This window comes from Pseudophryne corroboree, chromosome 1, assembly GCF_028390025.1.
Source record: "Pseudophryne corroboree isolate aPseCor3 chromosome 1, aPseCor3.hap2, whole genome shotgun sequence".
Classification (NCBI taxonomy): domain Eukaryota; kingdom Metazoa; phylum Chordata; class Amphibia; order Anura; family Myobatrachidae; genus Pseudophryne; species Pseudophryne corroboree.
In genome coordinates, this window is record NC_086444.1 from 171,446,885 (window position 1) to 171,459,181 (window position 12,297).

Here is a 12,297-nt window from a genome sequence, read left to right on the forward strand (position 1 = left end):
TATTTCTTTTAAGAATGTTTATATGAATGTATGGAACCTTTTATTTGTAAAAAAATGTTCATATGAATTTATGGAATTCTATATGGTTTTTTTTAATAAAAACAAATTGGTATCATATCTAATTTAGGCCATTCTGGCCGTCTTTTTGTTCGGGTGTGTTCTCTGGTGTGAGGGTATACTTGCAGGTGATACCAGTTATAAGAATCCACACCGTGGAAGAACAGCTACTGGAAATACTAAAATCTGAGTGTTTTAAAGTTATACCAAGCGCAATTGGTTATTGTTTTGTTTATGTTATTCTTTGAAAGTTCACTAACAGGGATTTTCTCCATATTGCTGCTGGTGGGTTGAGCGCGGGGTGGAAGACATTTTTTTGTATCTATATATATATATAAAATGTGTGTGTATACAGTATGTGTGTGCCCGGGATTTACAGATGAGCCATGCTAATCATGACTCCATCTATGCCTGGGCACGCACTAGAATGGGAGCTTCTCTGCACGCTCTCAGCGTGACTAGGTGGACGGATCACCTAGTCATGCCGGGAGCGCTCGTATGCGATGGAGCCACACTAGATGAGTGCGGCTCCAACTGTACATTTTTTATATTTGAGCATACAGTACTTTGTTAATGCTGGCTCTGACACAACCAACGCAGCAATTCACTGCAGCCTCAGTAGCCTCCCGGAGCCGTGACTAAGAAGAAACTGAGGCAACTGCAGTACAATCACCAGCACATACTTGAAGTGTGAACTGCTAGCATCCAGCACCTCCATCCCCCATAGCTGCTCAAGTGTGTAAGTCCTTTCCTCCTCATTCTTACAACTTGCCGCTGGCGCAGAAGAGGGTAGTTCACCGGCAGCACCGCCGCTAGTTCCACCACTGATTTCTTTAGAATTAATACCTTACTGATTACTGTCTCTGAGCCCTTTCTTCTAATCCTACTGGTGGTCCTTCCTGTGTGTTTTCCCAGTACCATCCACCTGTGCGTCTGCCCAGCACCATCCGCCTGTGCGTCTCCCTAGCGCCATCCCCATGTCTCTCCAGTGCCACCCCCCTGTGCGTTTCCACAGTGCCATCCCTGCGTGTCTCCCCAGTACCATCCCTGTGTGACTCTCCAGCACCATCCCCCATGCATTTCCCCAGCACCATCCGCCTGTGTGACTCCCCAACGCCATCCCCCTGTATCTCTCCATCAACATACCCCTGTGTCTCTCCATCGCCATCCCCCATGCATCTCCCCAGCACCATCCCCCTGTGCGCTGTCGAAGTAAAAAATATTACATAGAGAGAACATACAGACTCCACACAGTATGAGTCGCTATGCTTGCAAATACGCGCAGCGAGCACAGCAATATATGGTAACATACGCATTAATACAGACATGCCACAAAGATAGATTCAACACATATTTCATACAGCACATAAATTGAACATATCAAGCGCCCAGACATCATAAAGTTTTAAATTATATAATGGAGTAACGTCATGTTTGTGTATCATTGGAGCGGAGCAAGTTGGACAGGTCGTGCTTGGTGTCAAAGTAACCAGATTAATATGTAGATTCATTTGATGCCTGTTATTAAGTTGTAGCACATTGCCATGAGTAGATATGATTGAATGTATGAATATTAAGCCACAATTCAACTGACGACAAAGGACATTCCACTTAAAGCATGTGGACAGGAAACTCAGGCCAGCCCTTTTGATGACTTCAAGGCTTGCATATGAACTGACCAATGACTCATCATGAATGAGAAAGTTCCCTCCCCTAGACTAATAACAAGAGACCTGTGCACGCCCCCAACTCTCAGTGTATAGCTGATCACACACACAGAGCCGGCTGCGCTTTTTGCCACAGATGATGGTGGAGATGCTGTCTGTCCAGTGGCTGCATGATTTTACTGAGAGAGAGAGAGTGATATGGAGTGGAGAGTGAGCATTTGAGCAAAATATGGTAATTGTATTGCTGGCCGTGTCTGTATTTGATTTAGTTTGTAATAACTGCTTACTGTATAAATTGTAACCAAGTAACTATATATATATATATATATATATATATATATACTGTACATTGTGATATATTGAATACATATCCTTTTAATAACAAATATATACATCAATGAGCTTTTGAACTCAGATAATGTGTGGGTGTATTGTTTTCTCTTATGGGATGTAGTGTTTTACGATGTATAGCGCACATTCATAGCACATGGTAATAAGATGCACAGGCGTCCACAGTATATAATAGAGCTAGCATTTTAAATATTTGTTCGAAAATAATTTGACTTGCACAGCGCTATCCAGCACCATCCCCCTGTGCGCTATCCAGCACCATCCCCCTATGCGTCTCTCCAGCACCATTCTCCCATGCATTTCCCCAGCTGGGGGGATGCACAGGATCTGGTATCTTACTGATTACATCCCCTGTGTGTCTATCCAGTGCCATCCCCTGTGCACCTATCCAGTGCCATCCCTTGTGCACCTATCCAGCACCATCCTCCTTGCCTGTCCCTAGCACCATTACCATGTGTCTCTCCAGCCCAATACCCTATGCATCTCCCCAGCGTCATCCCCCTGTGCATCTCTCTAGCACCATCCCCAACCAGGCACATACTCCTGAAAAGCCCACCACCTTATTGAAGGCAAACAAGTCCTGCATGATCTTCACTCTGCAGCGGTAATTTCCTGAACCCTGCAGCCTGAAGTGAAAGAGAGATGCTGCTTCCCTCTGCAGCCTCGCACAACCCCCTGCAGAGCAGCTCACACTGCCACCCAGAGCTCCCCATAGATCCCGCAGCCGCTGTCGCCACTCTCCTCCATGCCCCCTAACCCAGCAACCAGTCATATTTCTTTAAGAGGAGGATCAGGGTGAAGAATGGATGGCGGTCCCTCCTCCGTGTCTGACCGCCCCCTCTGACTTAGACCGTGGTGCACAGGCGCAGACAGCAGCGCACACTCAGGGGACTGGTGGCATGCTCCAGCATATAATGAGTCAATCTGATTCAGTGTAATGCTGTCGGCTTTGGGCCCCTTTCCTGCAGTGGGCCTTGGTGCAATGCATCGGCTGCACTGGCGGAAGTTCCGGCATTGCTAAAAATTGTTAACATGCAGTCTTTGGGGTTTATTATCTCTCATTTACTGATATGGAAATATTGGGGGTAATTCCAAGTCGATCGCAGCAGGAATTTAGTTAGCAATTGGGCAAAACCATGTGCACTGCAGGGGAGGCAGATTTAACATGTGCAGAGAGAGTTAGATTTGGGTGGGTTATTTTATTTCTGTGCAGGGTAAATACTGGCTGCTTTATTTTTACACTGCAAATTAGATTGCAGATTGAACACACCCCACCCAAATCTAACTCTCTCTGCACATGTTATATCTGCCTCCCCTGCAGTGCACATGGTTTTGCCCAACTGCTAACAAAATTCCTGCTGCGATCAACTTGGAATTACCCCCATTATTTCTGTGCTTTTACACACATTTAAGTAATGGTCTAATTCAGGCTTCCAAAACTTGGTCCTCAAGGTACCCTAACAAACTAGGTTTTAATGATACACATGCTTGTGCACCGATGGTATAATCAAACTGAAGGAGGGCCTAATTAACTCATCTGTGCTTGATCATGGATATCCTAAAAACCAGGTCTGTTAGCGTGACTTGAGGATTGAGTATGGGAACTGCTGGTCTAAGGGCCTAATTCAGCATGGTTCACAAAAGCAAAATCTTTCTCTAATTGGCAAAACCATGTGCACTGCAGGTGGGGCAAATGTAACGGATTCAGTATGACTTACCGGCGGACATGATGCCGGCTGTCCATATCACGACAGCGGCATTCTATCCGCCATAATGCCAGCAGTGGAGCGAGTGCAAAGAGAGATTTGCTCCCAAGCACTGAAAAACAGACAAAAGCACTGAAAAACAGACAAAATGGTCAATAAGATAAATTGGTTAAATCCATTTGCTTAACCAATTTGTCTGAATGACCATTTTTGTCAGTTTTCAAGCATTTCGGAGCAAATTTGCTCCCATGCATTAACAGATTTTTATTCCAACCAGCCAGATTGGACAATAAATCTTTAGGTGTAAGGCCAGCTTTATTCATTGTCTACACAGATGATTTCACTGAAATCTCCTGCTTACCTGACAGCACTGAAGCGGGACCTAATTTTTTAAGTTTCTAATTCAACAAGCTCTGAAAATACAATATTTTTGGAATAATTCAGTGTAGTTAATTAAATACCATCTCAGGATGGTGTAATTAGCCTTGATTTTTTTTCCAACTACTATTTCAGCAGTCAAATATTGTAAAATAACTGTAAAAACAATGCATTGTTGTAAACTGTGACCTTTTTTTTGGTATGGTAAGGACGTGTCCTAGGATAACCTTATGAAAAATGTGTCACCCTAGTACTAGCGACCTTTATTTCTATCACCATATAGTACATGCTTTGTTTATTTAAGCATCTTCACTTTTAATAGCACTTTTATTTTTACTCTGACGTCATAAAACAATTAATAGTAATATTTCTAAAAATTGTGTAAATTCATTTTCTAATCATTACCCAGTAAAGCCATATCAGTGTCCTTTAGGACTGATCCACAGAGATTCAATTCTTTCAGCTTCTTGCAAGTTGCGAGGGAGTCCATCAGGCCTTCACAATCCAGATTTCCAAAACCTAGGTGCACTACTTCCAAATCTGGAAAGCTTTGTATGTACTGAACTGCAATGAAATAAATCTGTGTAAACACAAGACAGTTAAAACTAGTGACAGACTACTGACACCCCGGGGAATCTATGCTGCCAAATATTCCCCAGAAAATAGTAATTTATGAGTGCTTCTAAGTAGAGATGTGTGGCGGGCACTCTTCATGTTTTGTGTTTTGGTTTTGGTTCTGGTTCCATCCTCGTGTTTTGGATCCTGATTGGTTGTGCCAAAACCACAGTTCCGTGTTTTGGTTTTCGTTTTGGATCTGGATGATTTTTGAAAAAAACATAAAAACAGCTAAAATCACAGAATTTGGGGGGTAATTTTGATTCTATGGTATTATTAACCTCAATAACATTAATTTCCACTCATTTCCAGTCTATTCTGAACACTGAACACCTCACAATATTGTTTTTAGGCCAAAAGGTTGCACCGAGGTGGCTGTATGACTAAGCTAAGCGACACAAGTGTGCGGCACAAACACCTGGCCCATCTAGGAGTGGCAATGCAGTGGCAGACAGGATGGCAGATTTAATAAAATAGGCCCCAAACAGCACATCATGCAAAGAAGAAAAAGAAGTGCAATGAGTTAGCTGTATGGCTCAGCTAAGTGACACAAGTGTGCGGCACAAACACCTGGCCCATCTAGGAGTGGCACTGCAGTTGCAGACAGGATGGCACTTAAAAGAACTAGGCCCCAAACAGCACATGATGCAAAGTAGTAAAAGAGGTGCAATGAGATAGCTGTATGACTAAGCTAAGCGACACAAGTGTGTAGCACAAACACCTAGCCCATCTAGGAGTGGCACTGCAGTTGCAGACAGGATGGCACTAAAAAAACTAGGCCCCAAACAGCACATCATGCAAAGAAGAAAAGAGGTGCAATGAGGTAGTTGTATGACTAAGCTAAGCGACACAAGTGTGCACCACAAACACCTGGCCCATCTAGGAGTGGCACTGCAGTTGCAGACAGGATGGCATGTAAAAAAACTAGGCCCCAAACAGCACATCATGCAAAGAAGAAAAAGAGGTGCAATGAGGTAGCTGTATGGCTAAGCTAAGTGACACAAGTGTGCGGCACAAACACCTGGCCCATCTAGGAGTGACACTGCAGTTGCAGACAGGATGGCACTCAAAAAAACTAGGCCCCAAACAGCACATGATGCAAAGAAGTAAAAGAGGTGCAATGAGATAGCTGTATGACTAAGCTAAGCGACACAAGTGTGTAGCACAAACACCTAGCCCATCTAGGAGTGGCACTGCAGTTGCAGACAGGATGGCACTAAAAAAACTAGGCCCCAAACAGCACATCATGCAAAGAAGAAAAGAGGTGCAATGAGGTAGTTGTATGACTAAGCTAAGCGACACAAGTGTGCACCACAAACACCTGGCCCATCTAGGAGTGGCACTGCAGTTGCAGACAGGATGGCATGTAAAAAAACTAGGCCCCAAACAGCACATCATGCAAAGAAGAAAAAGAGGTGCAATGAGGTAGCTGTATGGCTAAGCTAAGTGACACAAGTGTGCGGCACAAACACCTGGCCCATCTAGGAGTGACACTGCAGTTGCAGACAGGATGGCACTCAAAAAAACTAGGCCCCAAACAGCACATGATGCAAAGAAGTAAAAGAGGTGCAATGAGATAGCTGTATGACTAAGCTAAGCGACACAAGTGTGCGGCACAAACACCTAGCCCATCTAGGAGTGGCACTGCAGTTGCAGACAGGATGGCACTTAAAAAAACTAGGCCCCAAACAGCACATTATGCAAAGAAGAAAAAGAGGTGCAATGAGGTAGCTGTATGACTAAGCTAAGCGACACAAGTGTGCAGCACAAACAACATGGGACGTGCTGGAATTTGCCCAGATGTAATACACACACAATATTGGTGGCACAGGAGACCCCTAAACCACACACACACACACACACACACACACACACACACACACACACACACACACACACACACACGGCAAAGCCTGTAAAATAAATTTGGATAATAATAACCCTTTTATTTGGAGTTATTATAATAATATGCAGCACAGGTGGGGACACCACACAGGGCAACCCCAGTAAAAATTATTTGGATAATAATATAAGTAATGTATATAAGCCTTTTATTTGGAGTAAATAATATACAGCACAATACACCACCACTGGACTGATGCAGCACAAGACAGCATCACTGGACTGGACTTATATGGCAGTACCCCTGGACTTATACAGCAGTACCCCTGGAGTTGTACGGCAGTGTCAGACAGAATGGCACTTTAAAAAACTAATCCCCAAACAGCACATGATACAAAGAAGAAAAAGAGATGCAAGATGGAATTGTCCTTGGGCCCTCCCACCCACCCTTATGTTGTATAAACAGGACATGCACACTTTAACAAACCAATCATTTCAGCGACAGGGTCTGCCACATGACTGTGGCTGAAATGACTGGTTTGTTTGGGCCCCCACCAAAAAAGAAGCAATCAATCTCTCCTTGCACAAACTGGCTCTACAGAGGCAAGATGTTGACCTCATCCTCCGATTCATCACCACTTTCAGTGCGTACATCCTCCTCCTCACAGAGTATTAATTCATCCCCACTGGAATCCACCATCACAGGTCCCTGTGTACTTTCTGTAGGCAATTGCTGGTCAAGGTCTTCCCGGAGGAATTTATCATTTATTTTGATGAACATCATCTTCTCCACATTTTGTGGAAGTAACCTCCTACGCCGATCGCTGACAAGGTTACCAGCTGCACTAAACACTCTTTCGGAGTACATACTGGAGGGGGGCAACTTAGGTAAAATAAAGCCAGTTTGTGCAAGGGCATCCATATTGCCACTTTTTCCTGCCAGTATAAATACGGACTGTCTGACATGCCTACTTGGATGCTGTCACTCATATAATCCTCCACCATTCTTTCAATGGTGACAGAATCACATGCAGTGACAGTAGACATGTCAGTAATCATTGGCAGGTCCTTCAGTCCGGACCAGATGTCAGCATTCTCTCATGACTGCCCTGCATCACCGCCAGCAGGTGGGCTAGGAAATCTAATCCTTTTCCTCGCAGCCCCAGTTGCGGGAGAAAAGGAAGGAGCAGCTGTTGACGGGTCACGTTCCGCTTAAGTTGACAATTTTCTAACCAGCAGGTCTTTGAACCTCTGCAGACTTGTGTCTGCTGCAAAAAGAGATACAACGTAGGCTTTAAACCTAGGATCGAGCATGGTGGCCAAAATGTAGTGCTCTGATTTCAACAGGTTGACCACCCTTAAATCCTGGCAAAATGAATGAAGGACTCCATCCACAAGTCCCACATACTTTGCGGAATCACTCCGTCTTAGCTCCTCCTTTAATTTCTCCAGCTGCTTCTGCAAAAGCCTGATGAGGGGAATGATCTGATTCAAGCTGGCAGTGTCTGAACTGACTTCACGTGTGGCAAGTTCGAAGGGTCGGAGAACCTTGAACAAGACGGAAATCATTCTCTACTGTGCTTGAGTCAGGTGCATTCCCCCTCCTTTGCCTATACTGTATGTCAATATATAGGATAGAATGGCCTTTTGCTGCTCCTCCATCCTCTGAAGCATATAGAGTGTTGAATTCCACCTCGTTACCACCTCTTGCTTCAGGTGATGGCAGGCCAGGTTCAGGAGTGTTTGATGGTGCTTCAGTCTTCGGAACACGGTGGCTGAATGCCGAAAGTGGCCCGCAATTTTTCGGCCCGCTGACAGCATCTCCTGCATGCCCCTGGCATTTTTCTAAAAATTCTGCACCACCAAATTAGATGTATGTGCAAAACTTGCTGGAATTTGCCCAGATGTAATGCATGCACAATATTGGTGGCGTTGTCCGATATCACAAATCCCCAGAAGAGTCAAATTGGGGTAAGCCATTGTGCGATGATGTCCCTCAGTTTCCATAAGAGGTTGTCAGTGGTGTGTCTCTTACAGAAAGCGGTGATACACAGCATAGCCTGCCTAGGAACGAGTTGGTGTTTGCGAGATGCTGCTACTGGTGGTGCCGCTGCTGTTGTTGCTGCGGGAGGCAATACATCTACCCAGTGGGTTGTCACTGCCATATAGTTCTTAGTCTGCCCTGTTCCACTTGTCCACATGTCCATGGTTAAGTGGAAAGTGGGTATAACTGCATTTTTTAGGACACTGAGGAAACTTTTTCTGACGTCTCTGTACATTCTCGGTATCGTCTGCCTAGTGAAGTGGAACCTAGATGGATTTGGTACCAGGGACACTACCTCAAACAATTCTCTAAGTCCCACTAAACTAATGGCGGATACCGAATGCACGTCTAACACCAACATAGCTGTCAAGGCCTCAGCTATCTGCTTTGCAACAGGATGACTGCTGTCATATTTAATCTTCCTCACAAAGGACTGTTGGACGGTCAATTGCTTAGTTGAAGTAGTACAAGTGGTCTTCCGACTTTCCCTCTGGGATGACAATCGACCCCCAGCAGCAACAACAGCAGCGGCAGCAACAGCAGGTGTACCACTCAAGGATCCTCCGGAGGAATCCCGGTTAGGAGAGGACTCCTCAGTCTTGCCAGTGACATGGCCTGCAGGACTACTGACGTTCCTGACTGAGGAGTAAGTTGACGTTGAGGGAGTTGGTGGTGTGACTTGCAGGAGTTTGGGTACAAGAGGAAGAAGGGATTTAGGTGTCAGTGGACTGCTTACGCTCTTACTCAAAGTTTCACAACTTGACACTGACATCTGATGAATGCGCAGCAGGTGACGTATAATGGAGGATGTTCCTAGATGGTTAACGTTTTTACTAGTGCTGGGCAACGATTAAAATTTTTAATCGCAATTAATCGCAGGATTTCCTGCTATTAATAGCGATTAATCGTATTGTTAGCCGACTAAAGTCAATAATGAATTCAAAAGTGGCGAGTACTTCTATATGAACTACACAGCAAAAACATTTGGTTTGCAGTTTTCCCTTAACACAGTAGCATTTAAAAAACTTTAAAAATTAAAATTAAAAAATAAAATATGTTTTCTGAGAATCTAAATCTGTTTTCTTACCCAGATTTTTCTTCCCACCAGATTGGACAGATATATTTTAGGTGTGTAACCTATTTACTGCTCTGCACCAAGCCAGTTGCTAAGACACACAAGGTTATTTACATTTTCAGATGATAAAGAAACTCTCTTCTTCTGTACAATATGACCAGCAAGAGAAAACAACCTTTCACAGGGTACTGATGTTGCAGGTGTGGCCAAGTACTTCTGTGCAATGGAGGCCAGCCTGCTGTGTGAGCCTGCATGTTTGGACCACCACTCTAATGGACAGGACTCTGTACTGATGGTGGGCTCCGCTCTGAATCGACGCACACTGTTCTCAACTGAATCTTCCTCCTGTTCAGAATCAGACTCTGATGAAGCAGCCAATAGGGCTAACTTTTTATTTGGTGGCTCTGATGTTGTTGCTTCCACTAAGGCCCACACCTCACCCCTCTCAGCTCTGGGTATACACTTGAGGTCCTTGAATCTAGGGTCCAATGCGGTAGCAATCTTCAGATATGCAATGTTGGCATTTTCTTTGCGTGTCTCCAGGTCTGTTCTGAATGTAGACTTAAATTTGACCACGTAGGCTGGGTCATCATCTGAACTCTCCATGACCCGAGAGAGATGGCAAAAAGCAGGCAGAACCACAGAGCATGAAACATACTTTTCTCCTCCCAGAAGTTCAGTCACATACCTGCAACAGTAAAAAAAAAATCAAACCCATTTCTTTGGGTACGGGAGAATGCTGGTGGTCAGAAGACCGACAGCGGCATCCTGGAATCCAGATACCCAAAAGTCCCCGGTAAGTATACTAACCCTCCCTACCCTTAACCCTCCCTGCTCCCTACTAACCCTAACCCTCCCTGCTCCCTACTAACCCTAACCATCCCTGCTCCCTACTAACCCTAACCCTCCCTGCTTCCTACCCACCACCAGTAAGTGCCTAAACCTACCTAACTACATCCCATTCATGCTATATTTTTTACAGACAGGACAGTGGAAAAATTAAATATATGAAGTATGTAAAATATACCTGCAGGGCTCCTGTAGCGTTTCCAACCTCTGCAGTTTGTCCATTTCAGCTGTAGTTGGCATGGCAATCTTGGTGTTGTGTGTGGTGAGGACATCCCTCAGTGCCTGTTCATTTCTACAGACACTTTTTATCATGTCCAGAGTCGAATTCCATCTGGTTGGAATATCTTGTATAAGCGACTCCTTATTTTGTCTATGTTGAAATTGTTGTTTTTGTAATTCTGCAGCACTTGCTGGACTGTGTTTAAAGTGGCCTACAACTTTTCTGCATTTGGCCAGGACATTGTCAAACGCACTGTTCTGCAGAGATACTGTGACAGAACGCTGGAGACTGTGCGCAGTGCAGGGGACATGTTCAAAAGGCAGGTGTCTTGCAGCAGCAATCATATTTCTTGCACTATCTGTGCTAAGTGTGCCGACTTTATCTGAAATGTTCCACTCCTGTGCAACATGAATAAAATGTTCAGCGCACGTTTCAGCAAAATGTCTCTCTTCTGTTTTCATTACAGTCAGAGCATGTGAATGTAGCTCCCAGTGTTCATCAATATAATGCACTGTAACTCCGAGGTAATTATGGTTACCCAGCGATGTCCAGTAATCTCCAGTGAGAGCAACATGTGGTACACATTGTAACGCCATCGCTTTTGTGGTACTCTCCTTTTCATACAAGTCATGTATTCTTCTTGTGATGGTGCGTCTTGAGGGAGGCTCATACGTGCTGTCATTCGTTGCGATCCTAAGAACATTCCTCAGACCGACATCTTCGACAATACTAATTGGCCTGCAGTTTGTAGCTATCCACTTCGCTATGTTATTTGTTAGCTTTTCTTGCTTTTGTTTATCTATACTTCTCCCATACGCTGTATCCAATGTAGTCTGCCGAAGCTTCCCTCCACTGTTTGTTTGAGTGGGTGAGTTGCTGGCATCAACGGTGTGTATTGCATTTAAGTGATACTTCAGACTCGAAGTACTCCGGTGATAAGAAAATTCAGCTTTGCAGTGTTTACAAATAACTTTGGTTTTATCAACTGTGCCATCTGGTAGAGATTTAAAATGAAAATGTCCATGTAAGATTTCGGTTCCTTTCTCCATTTTCTGTGAAAACATTTTTAAATAAATAAAATAAAATTTATTAAAAAAAAGTAAAACAAACTGTATTTTTTGTTTATAGCAGATTAGGCACCCCAGCAATAAAAGGGAGTATAATAGCTCAGCAGGGAGACCTTAATGAACGAAGGAGGCCCAAACTTTCACTAACTCTCCTGTTAATATAAGCAATATCAGCCCCAATGTACATAAACCCGTCACATCCAGTCCCACAGCGGCGTTGATAGAACTTGCGCGCACGCTGCGGAACCATTCTCATCCAGTCCCACAGCGGCACCCGCCAGAGAAGAGAAGGGCTGCCCTGCTCGCTGCAACCCACGCGACTGAGGTTTCTCCTCAGCCGCGTAACTAAGTTACCCAGTTCCGGCCAGCGCGCGCTACAGGATCCCACTCACCCAGTCCCATTGCTTGTGTTCTAGCTTAGAACTC

The 12,297-nt window shown here is 44.4% G+C and overlaps 1 protein-coding gene across 2 annotated transcripts in view; it reads right to left on the reverse strand.

Moving 5' to 3' along the window:
* Window positions 1-12,297, reverse strand: part of LOC135059234 (baculoviral IAP repeat-containing protein 1-like) — a 122,402-nt gene that overhangs the window by 17,077 nt on the left and 93,028 nt on the right. For both annotated transcript variants that reach the window (XM_063963892.1, XM_063963891.1), the window contains exon 8: window positions 4,565-4,723. In XM_063963892.1, coding sequence (XP_063819962.1) covers window positions 4,565-4,723 — 159 coding nt within the window. The remainder of the gene's footprint in view (window positions 1-4,564; window positions 4,724-12,297) is intronic.